This window comes from Octopus bimaculoides, chromosome Z, assembly GCF_046866305.1.
Source record: "Octopus bimaculoides isolate indiv1 chromosome Z, ASM4686630v1, whole genome shotgun sequence".
Lineage (NCBI taxonomy): Eukaryota > Metazoa > Mollusca > Cephalopoda > Octopoda > Octopodidae > Octopus > Octopus bimaculoides.
In genome coordinates, this window is record NC_142944.1 from 47,718,133 (window position 1) to 47,741,237 (window position 23,105).

General features: G+C 34.6%; 2 protein-coding genes across 2 annotated transcripts in view; one reads left to right on the forward strand and one right to left on the reverse strand.

Moving 5' to 3' along the window:
* LOC106875948 (AP-2 complex subunit mu) overlaps nt 1–18,404 on the reverse strand; it is a 29,522-nt gene extending 11,118 nt beyond the window's left edge. Inside the window, exons 1-6 of the mRNA XM_089365249.1 lie at nt 18,291–18,404; nt 8,209–8,307; nt 3,462–3,727; nt 2,382–2,464; nt 1,246–1,381; nt 289–436 (exon numbers count right to left, since the gene is read on the reverse strand). Of these exons, the coding sequence (XP_089221375.1) occupies nt 289–436; nt 1,246–1,381; nt 2,382–2,464; nt 3,462–3,727; nt 8,209–8,282 (707 nt within the window). The 5' untranslated portion in view covers nt 8,283–8,307; nt 18,291–18,404. The remainder of the gene's footprint in view (nt 1–288; nt 437–1,245; nt 1,382–2,381; nt 2,465–3,461; nt 3,728–8,208; nt 8,308–18,290) is intronic.
* A 494-nt stretch (nt 18,405–18,898) lies between these two features.
* LOC149132238 (large ribosomal subunit protein eL22-like) lies at nt 18,899–23,096 on the forward strand. The gene is made up of 4 exons (XM_089365250.1): nt 18,899–19,037; nt 21,738–21,869; nt 22,284–22,405; nt 22,890–23,096. The coding sequence occupies exons 1-4, from the start codon at nt 19,029–19,031 to the stop codon at nt 23,035–23,037; spliced, it is 411 nt and encodes a 136-aa protein (XP_089221376.1). The 5' UTR covers nt 18,899–19,028; the 3' UTR covers nt 23,038–23,096.
* Nucleotides 23,097–23,105: the final 9 nt, after the last annotated feature.

Genomic DNA, 23,105 nt, shown 5'->3' on the forward strand with positions numbered 1-23,105 from the left:
ACATATTCCGCTCTCAGATTCACACATTTATTGCAGCAGTCCTTCAGTTTTTCTAAGCCTTGTAAAAGAACTCAGAAGTGTGTGCCTCCAACCAGGCCTTTCATAATACCCTTAAAGCCAGGAACTTTTCAACACCTCTTCATATAAATAAAATGCACCAGTATATTAATATGATGTATCACTTATTGGCTATTCTTCCTGGAACTACATACGTTTTAACTACCAGAATGGTTAAAACAAATATTGAACAAAAACATCTTTCTTTACATATTTCAATATGAAACTCACCCGCCAGCTCGACCTCCATCTTCGAGGCTTCCTTTCCCTTTAATATCCACCAGTAGCTTGTCGTTTATCCCGAATTTGCATTCCGGCATGCCGCTGAGGTAACTCTTCATTACAACTTTACCTGCGACATGGGCACTGAGCACTTGGCCTGAAAAATTTTTTTTTAATTTGTTACTATTTTTTTTAACCAAAATACATTCCATGCATGTTTTTTGGATTCTAAATTAATCAAGAATTCAACAGGTTTCATAAAAATGACTATATTTCTGCTTATTGATTATTATGAGAATATGGTGTTTGGACTTCTGTAAGTTTACTGTGTTTCAAAACTCAATTTCAGTTAATTTATGCAACTTTACATTGGTTTTTCAGCAAACATATTTTAACAGTATAAAATATAATTAAAAAAGCTAAAAACCAATACCAAAGTTGAAAATCAAATAAAATACATGTAAAAATATTTCCGAAATTTATTATGTTTTAATAAGTGATTTGTACATGTTTTTTGCTGTATTACATCATTTTTCAAGTTAAGTTGCAAATCTTAGAACCAGAACCACATTCTAGACCATGCTGATTTGTTTCAGTTTTCCTTTGCCAACACAAATTAAAATAAAAGCAGTATGCAGTATTTAGTCTACAGACACTCTATACTTTGATACCCCAGGAAGTATATCTGGCCTTTATACCTAACTGGCCATTTGTCAATAGACAGTTTTTATCCATAGTTGATAATAAGACTTCAATGTCCTTTGTAGAATATCCAGTAGGTTTTATTCTACATATGGATCATAATGATCTTCCCATGCACAGGTACATCACTGATGCATCATACATTCATACAAACAGATTCAAATACTACTTTCATTGAAGTTGCCTTGACTTGTTAGAACAAGAGAAATTGTTTATTAAATGAAATGGTCTTAAAGCTAAATCAATTAAACAAAAGTTATTTACCTTGAGGTGACATCAGCAGGTTGACAGACTCAAGAACATCAAGGAAGAGTTCGTTTCGCCTGTATTTTATTCCTTCACGGCGCCAACCAATTTGACCCGTCACTTGTGATGTTATTTGGCTTGTCTCTTCTTTGCTCTATAAATATAAAGTGAGAAACATTTAAAAAATATATCAGATGGGGAAGAAAAAAAAAAGGTAAATTTAGTCTTACAAAAGAACCCTAAAGAAGGAATTATGTTTAACCCATTAGCATTTAAACTGGACATATCCGGCTCAAATATTTTACCCATTTTATATTCACACCAGGCATATCTGGCCTTCCATACATAACCTACAATGTCATTCTAAAATTAAACAATCTCATCAAAATCTTGAAGCTATGAGATAGAGCATGGTTAATTAAAAAGGATGTGAATAACGAAGTATCACATTTGACAGAGATCTGAATGCTAAAGGGTTAATAATTTATAAAAAGAATTTACTCTTTACTCTTTTACTTGTTTCAGTCATTTGCTGGAGCACCGCCTTTAGTCAAGAAAATCGACCCCAGGACTTATTCTTTGGAAGCCTAGTACTTATTCTATCGGTCTCTAATTTATGGGGACGTAAACACACCAGCATCGGTTGTCAAGCGATGGTGGGGGGACAAACATATACACACACATACATATATACATATATATATACGACAGGCTTCTTTCAGTTTCCGTCTACCAAATCCACTCACAAGGCTTTGGTCGGCCCAAGGCTATAGTAGAAGACACTTGCCCAAGGTGCCACGCAGTGGAACTGAACTTGGAACCATGTGGTTGGTAAGCAAGCTATTTACCACACAGCCACTCCTGCTTCTTTCTTTTTTTTTTTCCATGTATGCATATGAGATATTCTGACACTGATACAACTTTAAATGGAAAGCAACAACTGAACAAAAATTGAGGACTTAAAACTGGCTGAACAAACGCAAGAAAATCTCTTGTTAATTGCAGGATTCCAAGAAAAAAAGCTAGTTATTTATTAGAGAAATGGTTTACTTTAAAAATAAACAACAGAAAAAAAAAATGTAGTTGTGATACACTAAATAAAAAAAAAAATTGTTTTCCTTTTAGAATGAATGCAATTAAGGATGATCACACACCTGAGATTTGACACCCTGCTGAGTAATGAATGTCTTTAAAATTCCAGTGTCTGTGTTCTGCGGATACCCAAAGTCCAAGATTTCTGGAAAAAAAAAAAAAAAAAAAGTAGTAGATTTTCACTATGTTCATCTCATACCCAGCACATCCTGTGTACTTATCCCATGAATATTTTAAAATAGAAAATTGTGTTGATTTCTCACTAACTTCTTGTTTAATCTAAACTTCAACACATAGAATTAAGCAAATAAAGACACATGTGTATGTATTTAGTACCATAGTGAAATTAGATACCACAAGGGCTTTTCCAACAGCTTGGGAAGAGAGAACTGAGTGGTTTTGTTATTTAACAAGAATATTCATAAACTTTTCTCTACCAAGATGTCAAGATTGACTAGCAGTATAACTAATTTACATATTGGTCCAAGATTGACACCTTGAAAATAATTACAAGAGTGATGATGATGATAATAATGTGCATTATGAACTTTTATCTGTATGTAAAATTAAAGCCAGTGATGGGATTTTTAGTAATTTAGGATAAAAGTTATCTTCTCAAAAGCAATCCATTATGTGTAGCTAAACTCTTCGTTAATTCAGTTTCTAAACCTCTCCCAACAATACAAATTTATTTACATGTTCCTTCTTAACACAAAAAATATATATAAAATCAATTAAGACATAATAGATTTAGGTTAATCTGCTGGACTACTCAACCACATGTTCAAGAGTTCAAACCTTACTACTACTAAAGGTATGGTGTTTTATATCCTAGACAATAGCTTCGCTAATTTACAAACAAGAATCTACCACACTTCAGTTGAAATATAACAATAGTTAGAATATTTGAGTTGTAAAATCAAGGGTTACAATGATAGATTTAGAAATCTCATCTCATTCATTCTTGTTCAGCAAAACAATTGTCAATAAGTTAACAGTTTAATAGACTTCAATTTAAAATAGAACAACAGATTTCTCATTATCTTTCATTTCCAATTCATAAAGATATATGAATGATTATTATCTAAATGTGTGTGTGTGTGTATGTAAGATTGAAAGAAAGAAAGGTTTAGAGAACTTACCATCCAAAATCTCGTAGATCAACACAAAATTGTTCTTAATGTTGTCCTCCGAGATCTTGCCGAAGTACGACTGCATGACGTCGCACATTTTTAGCAGAAACTCAAACACCATGGCCGCGTTTACATTCTGTTTGCTGACGGCAGCCAGCCAGATGTTAGAGCGACGAACATGGAAAAAACTTGTCCGTGCGATATTGGTAACTGGGGATCGCACTTGTTGACGTGCGTGAATCACGTTGACACGAAATGCATCAACGGCATTACGACTGGAAGAAAAAAAAAATACAGACAAGTGAAACATTTATTTTTCAAGGCATTCTGAAGACTGAGAATTCAATAGTAAGAACCCTTTCCAGTAACCAACCAAGAGTATTTTATTAAACCTTTTGAGAGACAGTGTTTTGGTATATGCAACCAAAATGACCAAAGTTTTTTTTTTTCTGTTGAGATTGAAATTGATGGGTGTATGTAGAAAACAAAGGATAAAGTACCGAAAGCTGTTTTACTAGTATGTAAAACTATATATATATTCTAGAGTTTTATATTATATCTACTGAAAGAATCTCTGATTTTGGCTATTACACTTCAAAACGTTTGTTTCAATAGGCCAGTCAATCAGCCTGGGTGTCCCAAAAGGGTTAAGAAAAAGACCCTGCATTAAAAATCTGCTTTCTACAACAAGCCACTATCAGACACAAAAGAGACATAAATCCTAGGTTTAACCCTTTCGTTACCAGCCCGGCAGAAACCGGCTCTGGCTCTGATGTCTTGTTTCCATAAGTTTTGAATTAAAATTTTCCAAACCTTAGTCACAATTTATGTTCCTAACACTAGCTTAATGATAACTAAGTTATTTTACTAAATTCTTTGCTATATTTAAAGTAATTGAAAGAAACACAGAGCATCTCAAAATAAATATGGTAATGAAAGGGTTGAGGTATGTGCTATTCCTACAGTGAAAATAAAAGAGAAACATGGCTAATATTAAGAGAACACTCATCTACTACTAAATGGATATGGCCAACACTTCTACAATGTTTTTACAAACAATGGTTTTATCAAACTACATTTTCTTTGAATATATTGAAATTCTATTCATCTGTCAGTGCAGGAAAACCTGAAGCCAGAAAGTAACACTGAAAATTTCAGTTCCCTATATCTAACTTCTCTCTGCTACCCTGGCTAAACTACATTCCAATTAAGAGAGTGGTATCTGCACCCTTCACTAACAAAGATTTCCCTTAGTTCTAGATCAATGTTCTGCCAAGTTCAGCTGCTATCACTACTGTTCTCTGAACTCCTTCCATCACTAATCTCTGCTTTGATTATAAATCTTACATCACTTTGTTCTCAGTCATTGTTATTAGTGACTCTAAAAAACAACTTTTCATAGATTTTCCACTCCTATTGTAGAGGGAAATCCTTTGCCATTCTTAATCCTTTGCACCTGTTAGTATTCTTTACCTAGCCAAAGCAACATACCTTGTATCATCTCCCTACCATATAATACATTTTAACTCCTCTTGTATCTTCTCTCTACCATATAATACATTTTAACCCCTTAACCCGCTTTATTTCAAGCCAGCTTATGGTCAACTTTAAGGTAATATGCTATGCTCCACCCACAACCAATCTGAGACAGCTGTTTGGATAAATGAAACCATACTATTAAGTATGTTTCTTCATATTCCTTCACTCAAAGCATGACTAAATTGTGAATTCATGCCCATGCTGTAACAATACATAGAAAACTTCCAACAAGACATGCAAAACAACCATGAGGAATGTAAAGGGTGCCTCCAAGCAAAATATAGCTTGAAAACTCCTGTCCTCCCAAATAGTCAAAATGATTCTGGCAACTTGCTAAAAGGGAATACCAACTTCCAACCCTAATTATATTTAACAGCACACCCACTCTTCACATCTGCTGCCCTTTTTCATTTTCAATTCCACTATTCCAGTCTCACCACTTGTCAATTTTTGCAAAAACTCTAATCACATAAACCAAACAAGGCAATTGGTTCTAACAAGGTCCCTTTCACGATCCTTAATAAAAGTCTGCAATTTCTCTCTCTCTCTCTCCACAGATATATAATATTTGGAAATAGTGTCCCTTTATCTAAAAAGGAAATCTCGCTGAAGCAGCAAACAACTGATCTATCACACTCAAGTTGTTTTCTCTCTATCTCAAAAGTTTGACACTTCTGTAGAACTAAATCTAACTGGAAATTTGCACCCCTACAGCTCACCCAATGATCCATCACTTTTGGATGATAACTTTAGGCAAAACAATCATTCTGTGCTTACAACAAAACCTTTTGCATATCTATGGACCCCAATTTTCTCATCTTTTGAACTGAAAGCTTCCAGTCAGGCTACACTACTACAGTATATGGTGCTCTCTAAACAACCTCCCTGCCATTTACACATCTATGCAGATTATAATAACTTTCATCCCCAACTTTCCTTGCATAAACGTAAGTCATCCATATGCAAACCTAACACCTTGGGCCAGAATTACACTGCCGTGAACAAAAACATCAAAAAAATTTTTGTTTGATGGGAACAGGAAAATCTATTTTCTTTCAACAGTACAAAGAGGCTTAAAATTTTTGATTGTCTTTATTGGTTACACTACACACAAAAAATTGCCAGAACAATATATGAAAGGCTTGACTAGACATTCAGCGCTGATGTCTCTTACAAGAGTACTGCTTACATACCTGAGATAGTATTCACAAGAGTACAACTTACAATCCATATCGTGTAATGTCTCAATAAACATTCTACACTGCATAAATAACAAATTGTCAACATCCATTTTCCAAGCTGACATGGGCTGGATTGTCTGACAGGATCTAGTCAACTGCAGAGTTGTGCCAAATATCAGTGGCAATATTTGGCATGGTTTTTTTTACAGTGGAAGCTCTTCCTAATGCCAACCACATAAGTGTGTACTGGGTACCTCTTTTATGCCACCAGCACTAGTGCAGTCACTAAGTAAATTGCAAGACAGAAAAGAATAGGGAAAAACCAGAGGCTCCTATTCAGTATTTGAGAGTGAGCAATTTTAAGTCAGGTGTTGAAAGGTAAAAGTGTGATAATGGGAAAAGCACGAGTGTCTTGCATCAGAGAAGATATGATTACCCAACATTATATAGGGTGGGTCAGAGTAGTTAAGAGGGAAATAAAAGAAAGTAGTGACAGAGTGACAGAACAAACTTTCAAAAACTCACTACAATCTCCAACTCAAAATGTGCTGCTTATTTTTCAAGCTCCTTATATAATTCAATGGCCTCTGCTTTTCAAAAGAACATAAGGTTGCACACACACATACACCCTTTTCTCTGGACTTCAACACACAGGTACTATACTAAATGCTTTACTTAACCCTTCCAGCTCATAATGGTTGTTCCCTGCTATATCCCATTCATTGAGACTCATCCACAGTTCTCTCCACAAACATTGACATATAGATGCTCTAAGCCAGTGACTCTTGCCCAGGGTTCATATGACCCCTGGGAATCCATGTAAGATTTTTAGGGGTTCACGCTAGCAAAATAGTAAATTGGGGAGCCACTGTAGTATTTTAAGGGTCCATGAAAAATTTGATTTTGATGTATTTATTGTAAGAAACAACTAGGTTTCTTTCGCTGACATTTTACATAGTTCAGCCTACATGAATTAATGTGTGAAAGACAAAAGTATCTATAAAACTAGTTTTTAAACATTGAATGGCTATGGGGCTGGGGTCTACCTGAATAAATTAGTAATCAAAGGGGTCCATAGATAAAAAAAAATGGTTGATAACCACTGCTCTAAGCACATCAGTCTTATGAGTCAGTTAGGACCTGCATATGAAGGTGCATGGCTTAGTGGTTAGGGTATTTGGTACTCTCAATCATAAGGTCATGAGATCGATTCCTGGCACCATGTTGCATCCTTGAGCAAAACACTTCATTACATGTTGTTCCAGTCCACTCAGCTGGCAAAAATGAGTAGTACCTGTATTTCAAAGGGCCAGCCTCATCACAATGAATCTCCTTATGAACTACGTATGAACTAGATTAAGGCTACGTATGTTTGTGGAGTACTCTACCACTTATGCCCTAATTTCACAAGCAGACTGTTCCACTGATTGAATCAATTGGAACCTTCATTGTCATAACCGACAGAGAGCCAGTTATATGTAAGGAACATGATCCTCAGCCCCTCCTTCTGGCTAACAAATTTTTAAATGGCTAACTATCAAAAGATAACATTTTCTGAGTTTTAGAAATATATCCATTGAATTAATAAAAACAATAACATATGTAAAATACCACGTATTAAAAACAGAATTCTTGTGTCTTTTCCTCTTTAAAATAAGGTTCTAGAATTCATTCTCAAGTTTTTTAGAAAAATACCAACAAAGATCTACATATTTACTCAAGTACAATGTGTACTCTCAAATATGTGACTCACACTGTACTTACAAACACAGCAATGTATTTCATCATCTTACACATTTTCTTACACTTAAATATAATGTTATCATCATTCCAATTCTAACCAATTTGTATTAAACTTCTAATATTTTATGAGTAAATATTGTAAATAAAGATAAGACTGAAGTCATATAGTGTAAGTAAAAGGTAATTTATTCCATGCCATCAAGAAAGGACTGGTGGTGCACCAGCATGACCGCAGCCACTTGGCTGAAACACATAAATAAATAAATAAATAACTGAATGAAGATTAAACTTACCCAATATCATCTCTGTAGACTCGCGAGATTAGCACCTCACCTTTATGGTTATATATAAACAAACCACCAATCATTTTTGTAGTCGATGGGTTGGTTGCACTGAAATAAACGGATACCAAACATAAATATAACTTCAATGCTTAATTGCAGATGTATAAATTATTACAGTAGAGACAATGAAATAAGAGGAAAATATATGTTTGATTCAGATGTCTTAAAAGAATATCTGATAATTTAAAGAACAGAAATTAAAAATGTAAAGAATAAAAAGTTTTGAATGGTACAACAATGCACTATAATTTAAAAAATGGACTATATACCTGTTGTAATTTAGTTTTCTATAGTCCGATGATATTTCGGAATACAATTCCTTCTTCAGATATTCTTAGTGCTGAATTATAGTGCTTTGTTGTACCATTCAAAACTTTTTATTCTTTATAAACAATACACAATGCTTCAAGTGAACTACAATACTCTCCTAAAAATATAAATTTTCACCACTTATCAATAGAATTTTATTGATTTCTATGTGACTTATCTCTAAACTTGCCATGATACTTTAATAAAAAAAGTTGCATTATACCAAGTGCTGAAATAAAAAGCATGAGTGTGTGATTCAGAAGCTAGCTATGAAACCACATGGTTTCAGGTTCAATTCCACTGTATGGCACATTGAGCATATTTTTTTTATATAGCTCTAAAATGACCAATGCCTTGTGACTGAATTCGGTAGCCAGAAACTGTAGAGAAGCCTATCACAATATGTGTGTGTCCCCCTACCCCTCACTTGCAAACCAGTATTGGTTTGTTTACGTCCCCATAATTTAGTGGTTTGATGAGAGACTGATAGAACAAGTACAAGACTTTTAAAAAAAAAGGAAAGAAAAGAAAACTAAGTACTACTGTGAATTTTTTTAACTCTGTCAAGGCAGTACCCTAGCATGGCTGCAATCCAATGACTAAGACCAATAAAAGATATTGAAATAGAAAGCATATTTACAAGTGGCATATGATCAAAATGCCCCCCAATTTACTTAGCATTTAAGATATTCTCTTAGTTAATGATTTAAAACTAAGCTCAAATGTTCTACATTCAATTGTCAATGAATGTGCTCTAAATATTTCCTTATGAAATTTAAAAAATAATTTTCTACATTTGCCATTAGCAAAGACAATATGTTACTATACAGCTTAAAATAATTTCTAGCCCAACGACTGGAGTCCTCCCTTAACATCTTACTCCAATAACATAAAGCAGTGTTTTGTCCTCTTAGTTTGCCTTTTTCAGTCTCTATTAAACTATTCCTGAAATGCATATCCATCAATGTTATAAAGTTTTGTAATAAAAATGTATAGAGGCATAGGAGTGGGTGCGTGGTAAGTAGCTTGCTTACAAACCACATGGTTCCGGGTTCAGTCCCACTGCGTGGCATTTTGGGCAAATGTCTTCTACTATAGCCTCGGGCCGACAAAAGCCTTGTGAGTGGATTTGGTAGACGGAAACTGAAAGAAGCCCGTCCCCCCAACATCGTTTGACAACCGATGCTGGTGTGTTTACATCCCCGTAACTTAGCGGTTCAGTAAAAGAGACCGATAGAATAAGTACTAGGCTTACAAAGAATAAGTCCTGGGGTCAATTTGCTCGACTAAAGGCGGTGCTCCAGCATGGCCACAGTCAAATGACTGAAACAAGTAAAAGAGGCTTCTTAATCCACTGGCTACAAAGTTTAAATTAGTCCCCAACTATTTCCTCATATATGAAAAAAAAAAAAAAGAAGCCACTCCCTGGGGTTACCAACATTACTAAATGTTTTTAACAGGAGAAGCTACTCATATTATCATGGGTGCAGGCAGTTGTGTGATTATTAAATCTGCTCATGGTTTCATGTTCAATTCAATTCCGTCAGGGAAAGGAGAAGCTCAAGATCAATTCAGAAAGCCTTTCAATGTCATATGGTATCACTTACACATCTGCTGAACAGCAGTATTAAAAACACATTAATCATGCACATAAAGGTTATGAGAATAACGTATAGACTGGGAGTGAAATTTGTAGAATAGTATTAGGTTCAAAACAATGTTCGACGTGATGTCCAAAGTGCTGGACTAGTATAATTTTTAAGTAAAATAAATGATTCTTCTCTGTGTCAACAATAAGTGTTTCAAATGTTTGATCACCTGAGCTGCCTTCTCGGATTGAATTTAAATTGTTTGTCTAAAATGCTACCTTTGATTTAAACTATATTCAATTTAAATACAGAAAGTTTCTGAAAGAGGTAGAGACCAACTTTATTTTCATTTTAAGAAAAATGCTATATTATGTGTTTTTTGAGTACATTATTGAAATTTAGGTTGTCTTTCTCAGTGAAAATTTAATAAATACAGGGTCTTGCAAATAAATTGAGACCAATTTTAAGCAATTGACTTATTGGGTTTAACATTTCATTTTTTTGACAAAACCTTGTTTGCTTGAAAATCTAATCTGCCTCTTTATTTTTCAGGTAAATTAGCAAACTGATTCGAGAACAGAAAGTCATGGAACAACAGAATAATTCCACCATTGCTGTTTTGGCACATGCTGGACACACTACCAATAAAATTGTTAAGTTGTTGAAACTTCCAAAAGCAACAATTTATCATGTGTATAAGCAATTTAAAGAAAGAAAGATTGATAGAAAAAATGATTCCAAGTGCAATCCAAAGTTTCTCACTGGCCTCAAATGCTCGATTGAAGCCAACCCACCCACATCAATGACAACTCTTGCAAAGAAACACAATGTATCCCTTTCCACAGTGTTCAGAGCTGTGAACAAGAACCTGGGTATGACTAGCTATGTTCGTCACTGCTGTCACCTCCTATCAACCAAGGCCAAAGCAATCAGAGTCGAGAGATGCCCAAAGTTTCTGTCATCCATCAAGCATCAAGGTGAGGAAAAAATTCTCAGATTTGTGAATGAGAAGTTCACTGTGGACACTGAGATGAATCACAGAAATTCACATATGATTGATACAATCCTTCTGACGTCCCCACTGTGTTTAAGACTAAGAATCTTGCCTCTGTGATAGCATTTGGAACTGTGGCGAGTGATGGAAGAGTCATTGAGTCTGGCTTGAAGATCAGCACAAAGGTATATCTGGACATCCTGAAGAACTATTACTTTGAACGGAACAGAAGTTTGGGCTGGACAATGTGGTGCTTATCCAGGATTTTGCACCATACTGTGGGTCAAAAGCAACACTGGTCTTCCTTGGTGAGAAGGTGCCATATTTTATGAGGGCCAACATCTGGCTCAATAACAGCCCAGATCTCAACCTTCTCGATTACATTTTATGGGGCGTACTTCAAGCAACGACCAATGCTTCACCACACTTGAATATCAACAGTTTGATGACCTACATCATGCATGTGACACACAAAATCAAAAGGGCAGAGGTTGCAGCAGTTACAAAAAAATTTCTTTTTCATGTGGAGGCAGTGATTGCCCAAAAGGGCAGCTATATTGAGTGATAAATGTTTTTGTTGTAATAAATGTTACATTAAAATCATATCTGTCTACTATCATTATTTTAGTATTTATAACCAATTTTATGCGTCATAAAAATTTCTCAATTTATCTGCAAGACCCTGTGATCTTTTAATATTGTTTTAAAATGTTTCTTTCAAAAAATATTTTATTTCATATTCTACAAACTCAGCATATACATTGTACAATATCTACATTTACTTAGATGGCTTCTCCAGACACAATGTTCTGTTTTCATCATAGGAGTGGCTGTGTGGTAAGTAGCTTGCTTACCAACCACATGGTTCCGGGTTCAGTCCCACTGCGTGGCACCTTGGGCAAGTGTCTTCTACTATAGCCTTGGGCCGGCCAAAGCCTTGTGAGTGGATTTGGTAGATGGAAACTGAAAGAAGCCCATCGTATATATGTGTATATATATATGTATGTGCGTGTCTGTATTTGTCTCCCCAACCGATGCTGGTGTGTTTACGTGCCCGTAACTTAGCGGTTCTGCAAAAGAGACTGATAGAATAAGTACTAGGATTACAAAGAATAAGTCCTGGGGTCGATTTGCTCTTCTAAAGGCGGTGCAGCAGCATGGCCGCAGTCAAATGACTGAAACAAGTAAAAGAGTATACGTCTTTCTGAGTGTAGAGTTGAATTTTCTTTGATCTGCAAATATAATCAGTTTTGTTGGACCACCATTCTGCTGACAGCAACATATAATTGCCAACGTGTGAACATTAGAGTCAGAAAATACAATCTGTGTCAATTTAAACTTTGTCCTTGGTTTATTTAATCAATGTATCAAAAGCAGGCTTTATAGGAAATTGCAATCTTCTTAGATTTTAGATTCATTTTAGAATGATAAATCATTGTCAGGCTATTGAAGAGAAATCCAAAGAATCATTAGCTTTCTCCCAGCATCAATACTCCTAATTCTACTGTTGCTCAGTCAATTGTTAGCAGCAATAAGTACCATGTATCAAAGTACCATTGCAGTGATAATTTGTGTTGTCTAATTTCAAAAAGGTAATACTAGATTTCCTGTTTTGTTTTTAATGATATTTGGAGATAGACAACTTATATTTAGTGAATTCAAAAATTCTGTAGGTCAAGAACTTCTACCACTGAGTTTACACTTAATATAATCTCATTTCTAGGAAATTCAGAATTTCATTGTTTTGTTGATCAACTTGGTCATTTTTAAAAAGTTAGAATAAATTTTGGGGACAGCCATTGTTAATTTTAGTAGGGTGTTGTTAGATCAGTATAAACAAACCAAGCCAAATTTTCTCTGGAATTCACTGTTAGCAGGGTGGAATTGTCGTGGTGCCTGTGAAAGTTGTATCAGTATTAATGATGTTTGGAATCCTTCCTTTGTCCAGTTACAGCAGCAAGTTTGTATGATGGTTTAGCAGATCAACCCTTTAGTGTTCAGATTATTCTATCAAATGTAATTTTTATTTATTCACATTGTTTTGAATTTATTCTGCATTACCTCATAGCTTTGAGATTTTGATTGTGTGACTGTATATTTTTTAGACTAACATTGTAAGGTAAGGTGTGAGAAGCAGGATCTGGCCAGTTTCAACATAAACCAGGTAAAATATTTCGGCCAGATATGGCTGGTTTAAATGTAGTAAAATCAATGCTCAAACAATTGAGAACTCTCATTGTCTGGATATGCAAAAACTTCACACTGACTCCAAATGGAAGACCTTTTCATGCATGCATGTAATTATTGAACATTTTTGACCTTTTCAGACAACTGAGAGAATCTGCCAACATTTCTGATGGAGACTAAAAATTTCCCTCTAAGAAGTTTCTCATTGCTCATAACATCTTGAACATGCATTCAGATGTTAGTAGCTCACCGAGACTTCAGCCCATACCACTGGCTGAACATTATGCAGAGAACAACCAACTGTATCAGAAGATATATGATACGTTGATATTGATTTTTACCAGAATGGAAACTGTTGTGTCGACGCCTCCAAGCGAAGAAGTAGGATTGCCCAAGACATATAAATAGAGGTAGTCTAGAGGGTTGAGTGACTGTTAAGTAGAGATCATCCGAAGGTTATAGATAGCAGTAGCTTGAGACATAACAGAAACTCAACTCAAAATAAAAACGGGCAATTCAGCCAAGCTTCACTTAGTGTAGCTACAATACCTGATGATGTAAAAGCAAACGTAATTTGTTAAGGTTTGCAAACATAGGACAGTAGCAAGTTCAAGAGGAGAGTTTTGCCAGTCTCTCCTGGAGCAGCAATAAATTATCAGGTCACCTTGATTGTTGTAGTTTCTCTTTTGATTGACCCAAAACAATTCTATGTCCATGATTGAGTATTTTAAGGTGGTGGGTTGGCAGAATCGTTACTGCACAGGAAAAAATATTTAGTGGCAATTATTCCATTTTAACACTGAGTTCAAATTCCACCAAGGTTGACTTTACTTTCAGAGATCATAAAATACACAAGTACTAGTTGAGCATTGAGGTTGCTGAAATCAACTAGCCCTGCCAGCCTGAAAGCCTTTGAAGAGCAATTATTGATTGATTGGTGTGTGAATCCGATGACATTCTACAGAAAAACATCTTTTCACTGAATAAGGAAGTCAAAAAGTTTCTATCATGATTCAGATTATCTAAAGTACCTGCAATTTTCATATTTAACGATCTCATCTTGCTGATTTGCATCACCAATATTAAGAGAAACTCATTCTTATTTTCTTTCTAATGAGACTATGAAATGGTCTGTGCCCTTGACTACATCTTTTGATATAGAGGGACATGGCTCTTATTATATAAAAGAACCAACTGAAATGGTTCTGACATGTAATGCAAACGTGTGACTTGTGTCTTCTATGCAAGATCCTAATGGGTCAGTTACACAATGGCCAATGCCTGGCTTGAAGACCAACTTGAAGGTATGTTCTGACACATCTCTCCTTTTCTAAATGGAAAAGTTATGTATCCCTTTTACTGCAAGATACCTGTTTTGGTCCTTCCATCATACTTTAAAACTTATCACCTGATATAGAGTCACCTCCCCACCCCTCAGTTGATTTGTGAGCTACCTGGTGACCTTACTAGCATCCAGTATACTATGTGAAGGACATGAGCCATTGAAACCACATCAAAGCAGACATTGGACTTGGCACAATCGTTTGGCTAATTGGTTCCTATCAACTTATCCAACCCATGCCAGTATTGAAAATGGAGGTTAAATGATGATGATGATGAGAAGTATTCACCACTACAAGAAGGCATTAATACAAAGTTACACATGGCTTCTTCAACAAAACAAATATATATATATATATATATATATATTTTAAAGGCGGTGCTCCAGCATGGCCGCAGTCAAATGACTGAAACAAGTAAAAGAGTAAAAGAGTATATATATATATATATATATATATATATATATATATATATATATAAATAGATAGAGAGAGATGTTAGTTTAAGAAGATTCTGAAATAAGCTTAAGAATATCAATGGAACATTTACTGCTAGGTAAAAATCAATACTCTAAATGGAATCAAATTTATTGTAAAATTCATTTTGATTGAGACAAAGATTCACCCAATGTCTTATTTAAGCAGACCTGTTTGAATAAATCATCAGGCAAAATATGTCGGAGTGTGAGCGCACATACACACACCTCTCTCACACAAACATGATTACTTCATCAGATGATATGAAGCATCTGCACATCACTGGATTAATAACAACAGTCTACCATCTAGACTTTTCCAATAAAAGGTCACCTACAAATTACTGAGGTTTTCATTTGAGTTTTCCTCGATGGCTATCAATTTTTGATACATTAAATATACCAATCTGCTTGAACTAACATGGTGGGCTCTATATTAGATAATGTTTTCAATACATGTAATATGTTTTACACTCTTACATTATGATCATATATGTCCAAATGTACAGAAGACAAAAAGACAAGTGAGGGAACAACAAGCAGGTGTAATAGTTGAAACTTGGGAAAAATGTAAAAGTCCCCAATGTCTTGAGCCTACGCTCTTTGACAATGGGATGAGAGGAATAAAATGGAGAGAGAGAAAAAAACCCATATAAAATGGATAGTTTTATATATAAAAATTAAACATTAAATTAAATGATCACTCAACATCATTGAGAAGAGTAACATTTTCTCAGGGAAAAGGTTGACAGTAACTTCAAAGTTTCAGGTAGCTAAAACTTAAGTGACAACTTTTTCATTTTGTAAATATCAAGTGGGTGACTGTGTGTATTGACGCCCCCAAAATGAAAGTGCAATGATTTTTGGGCGATAATTGACGAGAAAAGAGCATGTCTTGTGTGTAAATTTCCCGTTTGTTTTTTTTTGTTGTGCATTTGTTCAATTTTTGAATCTTAATGTAACGCCATGCATCCATCTTGTTCTTACTTATTGACACCCCCTACATACACACAAACTTTATTATATACATTGTCAACTGAAGATCAATCATAGATCAGCCAAGGAATATGGATATCAGAAGCCTTTTCCTTCTCTCCAATGACAATTGCTATATTTTGGAATTTACCAATGTTAAATACGTTGGTGCTGAGAGTAAAGCTAGAGGAACAATACATAATTTAGCAGATTCTGAAAAGTATAAAATTCAGAGCATACTTCATTCATTTAAATCATATTTTCTCGTGTCTTTTACCCTACCATTAATGAGACTACTAGACAAGACAAAAGGAAATCACAACTTGGACATCAAAACAAGGAAGATATCAACTACTGCCGCTATATTGCACATCATCAACGACAAGAGAATATTTGTTAGATAAAGGCTGACACAACATCGGTCTTCACATCGGTAAAAACGGTCTTTCGGTGCTGCATTGAATATTTCAGACCCACACCTACTGAACAGCAAAGAGGGTTAAAAAAAAAAAAAGAACATCACATAACGGGGTCAACAGCGAAGACACTTTGAAAGTAGTCGAAGAATTCTTCAATAGGTTCTTTGAGAGTACAATTCTTCCAACTAATCTACTTATATAGATTTGGAGAAGCCCTTATCAACGGAAAGTTATGCATGGGTGCATATCCCTCAAAACAAGGGATACTATCATTGAATCAGGAAGAATAACTTTCGCTGGAGTTGTGATAGGAATATCACAACTCGGTTACGCCTTCGCTATTCAGGAATATGTGACAACTATTTGATTAATAAACGAGATAAGAAACATCTTCAGACCTGTGTTGCAACTGACAACGCTGGTTGTGCCATTCCAATGTAAAAACAACAAAAACATTATTAACAGTTGTCCAGAAAGGACACAAGTTACTACCGACCCTTTAAATGTGGCAAATTTTCCAAAAAGCATTTTACAATGCTATTCGTAGGTAATATTGACTCCATGGTCATACCAAAATAAATCCCCCACCGTTAAGACCTTCGCCAAAATAGTAACCAGTAGTGGAGCATTCAAATAAAAACAATATGCTGCAAACAAAACAGACCCGAATGATATTGGGAATTAAAAGTCAGATTGTTGTAAAGATTAGATTTCTATTAGACTATAGATGTCTCTTCAAGAGTCGAAGGAAAAATGTATATATAGCTGTTATTACAGTTTTACAACCTCATCAGTGGGCTACGCAACAACCTTAGTTACATAAAAAAAAATAACATGGAAATGTTGGGAGCTTACGAAGAAAGAACTCGAATCCCGAAATGTAATTGATAAGTATAGCGATGATCTGTACATCAACAGATACATGAATACACGGACATGTACATTCACATATACACACACATATACAAAGATTCTCATAGTAACTCACTTATACACACACATCTTCGAATCGTCTTGACTCGAAAAAGAGAAGACATTTCACTTTTTGAATTTTGCGATTAGCTTGCATCTCAATAATGAATAAATAAACTGAAATAAAATAAACACGCAATCATACATTCTAACAATTTGAAACAAAATTTTGTTTTTGCAGCGAGGGGGGGGGGAGGCAAAAAAGAAAGAACTGCAGTGAATGAATCAATGTTACATGAACTTGGAGAGAGTATATTGAGAAAAAAGATCAATGTTTGGTGCTTAAAAATAAACAAACATCTTTTCTGGAAAAAAAAAATGAAGTTAATAAATATTAAATCGATCATTGGTGTGTGTATATATATATATATATAAATGTGATAACATCTATACGTAACAGCTAAGGAAGTAGTTAGTTATTCATAACCTTAAAAGAACACTTGCTTCCATTTCACCAATAACAATGATTGCTACATACAATAGAAAAATCGATTTCATGATATGTTTTATTAAAAATAAACCTTTCGATAGTGTAATTAACACAATTCTATTTTCTTCTGTCTATAATCTCCCGATCTTTATAATAATAGGGGTGAGACTGTCGAAAAGTGCATTGATGTTTTATATAAGGGGGGTATACGCCCACCACACAATAATTAGTAAACCCATTCACGTTCATTGATTAGATTCAAGCTGGCTGAGGTTTATAATATACAGTTACACGAAGAAAATGTTATATGATATGGCTTAAATATATATGTATTTCTTACCTGCTTTAATTTAGTTTTTCTTTGGTACTAGAACATAGTTTCAATTCTATCGCAGAGCGGCCGCTGAGTGTTAAACGGAAACCAACCAAACCCACTTCCAGCGCACTATGTAATGGCGTCAATACTATTGAAAACGTTTGAGAGCTTGTCGGATAATTAGTAACACCCCCTTTTTTTTTAAGTTAATTCTAAAACTAGACTGGAAATGATGATCCATAATTTATCTAAAAAGTATAATTAACAGCATGTTTAGATTCAAATAAAAATGTTTATTTTATTTATTCACCGGATTTATACGAACATCGTACGAGTGATAGAAACCGGAAGTAGCGAAAATAGTGACATATTTTTAAAAATTTATTTAAATTTAAAGAATAAAAATATTTTTACACGCTTGTGTATATTTTTCGTTTTAATTTTTAATTTACAAGCAATTTCGTACAATAATTTAATATAATAATAAATCACTTGAAATTACTTTCAAAACGTCAGCAAATTATGCAGTAAATATGTAATAAACATATTAAATTTAAATATTCAAACACAATTTAATCTCACTATTATTAATTATAACCTTTAAAAAATAAAACATATTTTTTTAAAGATATTATTTTGTAAATTATTAGATAACTATTTTTCATACGAATTATCTAAGACAGGAACATAGTATAAGCCCGTATCATTATAAAGAATCAGCCTCGTTGTGCTTCTAATCCTTTTTAGCTCACAGCTTGAATCATGCCAGCTGTAAGTATCTCGACCTCCGCCTTTTTAATTGCTTTATTCCTTATAATTATTCTTTTAAAACGTTTTCTACATTTATAAATATATATTTGTTGTTTTAAAAAATATATATGAATTGCCTGCATTGATATGTTTTATTAAAGTAAAGATTAAATTGAATTTTTAATACCGTTTCTGATTCTCACATGGTTTTGCAACGACGCCATTTATGGAGGAAATGTCGAGACTTTCTTGAGATCTTTTTTAAAAAGAACCTTGTTGTTACCATTGTTGATTGTTTTTTGATTTGTATTTTTATTATTTATATGTAATAACGAACTATAAATTTCATACACTGCTGCATTAATATACATATATATATATAAATATATAGTTTTAGGGAAAAGAACCGAAGTTCATGAATTGAGTTTTTACCTGTAATTTTGGATTTTATCCCCAATATTATATATATATAAAATGTTGGATCGTTTTTGCACAGTTTTACTGAAACATGAAGGAACTGCATACATTTAAACCCCTCCAAACATTTTGAAATATGAGATAAATGTTGTATGTTAATATTTATGTGACTTTATTGCGAACGTTCCAACCATGACCATCCTGTCTTTCTGACAATATATTAACGACTACGTTATCTGAGGTTTCCTTCCCCTTATAAGATGATCTGTTAAAGTTTTGATCTATACAAATTATATATGTTATTTAAAAGAGTTCCAACTCTGTTTTTTTATGTTTTATTTATAGAATATGGAATATATAATATGAATAGTAAAATGAAATGAAGTATTGAATGTCTTATTGAATAAATGAAATATTGAGTATTATTATGTATATGCACAATTAGCTTAGTTTCTCATATCTGAATTTTTTAATTCAGAAAACAATTATCAAAATAGATAAGTTGGTTGATTTCTTTACGCATGCCAAGAATTATGCTTTTGTTTTAAAAGCAACGAGGAAATAGTCTTGGCTATGTTGGTGAATATAATTTTAATCATTGAAAGGTTTCGTCTTCAACGTGGGTTTCTGCTGTTTCGTAATGTTGAATTAGACAATACCCCCACCCCATCCCCACAAGACTTTCAATAAGACTTTTTTCTTTTTTTTTCTGCATGCGTAAAAGAAACGAGCAATTTCAGCTTTGGATTTTTTTATTATCTGAAGTGTGAATGTAGATCTAGGGTTTCGTGTGTGAGAAGCAAAATTCATGTTTTTTTTTCTCTTTCGTATCTCGTACTTCGTTAGTGCAAGTACTGCCTGTTATAATCTACATTAGCGGGTATGGTTGGCGGATTATGTGAACATTCGATCAGAAATATATCTGCTAGTGACTAACTACTGGATAGAAATGTTCTTGTGATTGGACACGATTTATTATCAAGGGATTATTCTAGTCATAACCTTTCTTTTGTTGTATTTAGGTATATTCTAGATTTATTAGAGTATGACGAATATTAGTGTTTTTATTTATATGTTTTTAAGCTGGTATGGTGTGATTTGAGTAAGATTTGCCTGCTATTTTTATCTCGAGATTATACGGATAAATCTCGTGGCGGGAGTGCGTGATTGGTTTTAGATACACAGTAGTACTTCAGTAAATTTACCCTGTCTGTATTGACCAGGAAGGTTACATAGTTGAAAAGTCAGTCATTTGTTGTATAAGCTAAATAAATGCCTCGAATGGCTTCACTTCATGGTTTATATCGCTTTCTGCTTCGGTGCAGTATTACTGCTGGGCAGAATGTTCGCTCAAATCTCGAGGAAACTTGTATTATTAAATAGCAAAAATTTTATTAAACAAGGGTAGTTGGAGTTCGTCCTGTAATGTTGATTCCACACGTGCCTGTCGCAATCTCAACCTAACTCCATGCAAGTTGGGTTAATTGTACTGCTTTTTTTAATTGTCGAAATCTGTTGGAAAGTGGGGCATCTATTGGTGGGGAGTGTCTAGAAACACGTGGCTACTTCGTGTATATTGTGGCTCCACTTATTTCTTGGTATATCGGGTGTTTTGATACTTTTAAAGTTTTCAATTTAGTTTTAAGTTTCATTTTATTGTGCTTAGTTTCGGTCCAATAAAACCATGATTTAGGGAGTGCTGAGCGAACATCGTTCTGTCTTCTTTTGTGGAGATGAAATCCAGCGTGTTTGACTCTAAAAGACTGGCAGTGCTGTTCTTATTAAAAATGTGGTTCAGGGTTCGGTCCTACTGCGTGGCAACTTGGGCGAGTGTCTAGCCTCGGGCCGACCACAGTCTTGTGAGTGGATTTGTTAGATGGAAACAGAAAGAAGCCCGTCGTATGTGTGTTTGTGTGTCCGTGTTTGTCCCCCGCTTCCGCTTGACGACCGATGCCGGTGTGTTTACATCGCCATAACTTAGCTGTTCGGCAAGAGTCCGATATAATGTGTACTAGGCTAACAAAGAATAAGTTCTAGGGTCGATTTGCTCGACTAAAGGCGGTGCTCCAGCATGATCGCAGTCAAATGATTGAATCCAGTAAAAGACTATATGTACGAGTTATGTATGGATGCAGCTAGGGTTCGTTCTTACCTCCGTCATTTGTAAATTTAAAATCTGAATTGACAAGTCTGGGACTTGATCCGATTGATTGTCGGTTTATGTCTAGAATAATGGCTTTTTAATGAAAGAAGGATAAACCCGATGTTACTTTGGGACTCAGCAGTTGCCTTGTTTTCTTTCAGCAACACAAGCCGCAAAAGCAAAAGCCTGGTAAGTCTCCTGCCATTAAAGGCAAGAAGAAGAAGACCATTGTCAAGTATACAATTGACTGCTCACAACCAGTTGAAGATGGCATTATGGATGTCAGCAAGTTTGTAAGTAATTTTCGTTTTGGTTTGTCATTTTTATACTTTGCTGCTTGGAGGAGAATGTCTTGTAGCCAATATTCAAATGTAAAAGTTGAAAACTTTCTTGTGGCACTTTAGTAGCTGTGAAGCTTTGAAAAGATGCTGTGATTGTTGGTGTGCATTGTATATGATGTTACTATCGCCCATGGAGTCAGGGAGGTATATATACAATGTCAGTAATGAGGACAGCTATTATAATTAAATCTTATGCTTACATTGTTTGTGAAACTTTGTGGCGAATGTGCTGATGATATGGCTGTGAGAGCATTTTGTTTAAGCCAACATTTATGTTGATTTCTTGTCTAATGTGAAGGCGGCTTTTGTGCCGCCCTTTGGATGTTAGGGTAACCTTCCCTAAGTTTCCACATTTTTCTCTTGCAGGAGCAGTTTTTGCATGACCGAATTAAGATTAATGGGAAGACAAATAACTTTGACAATAATGTCTCATTAGAGAAGACCAAGTCAAAGATTGTGCTCACGGCAGATATTCCTTTTTCAAAGAGGTACGTATTGTTCTGATATTAAAATGTTTTTCTTAACCATTCAGCATTCAGATTAATTTATCAAACATGCTTGTTGATTCACGTTTTTTTAAATTTAGTGACAGTTTCAATGCTTTTAATGTGACATTATTTTGAGATTAACATTATGGGGTAGGTGTGGGGTGCTGAATCTGACCAGTTTCAACATGTTACAGAATATTTGTGCTGGATGTGGTCGTATATAAATTTGTGCTGCAGAAGGGCATTTCTATTTCAAGTTCAGCTTTCTATGCAGGGGTGGTTGTTGATCTTAAGAATGCTAACATTTAGGGCCTGGTTCATTTGAGATTTGTGACACTCTGCTGGTTGTGTTCCAGTTTCATCATATGAAATCATGTCAACCTCAAGAAAGGGGCATTTGAAGATTATGTTGCTTATAGAATTTTTTTCTTTATGCTTTGAAGTTGCTAGTGTATAACTCTTTACATTTCTGCTTTATTGCTAGGTACTTGAAATATTTGGCCAAGAAATACCTGAAGAAGAATAGTCTTCGTGATTGGCTTCGAGTAGTTGCTGCCACTAAGGAGTCTTATGAATTACGCTATTTCCATATCAATAATGAGGAAGATGAAGATGATGAGGGTAATGAATAAGGCTGACATTCTTTTGTACAGTGTCATTAAGGTTAATAATAAATAATTAAAAAAAAGTTGTTTGGTTG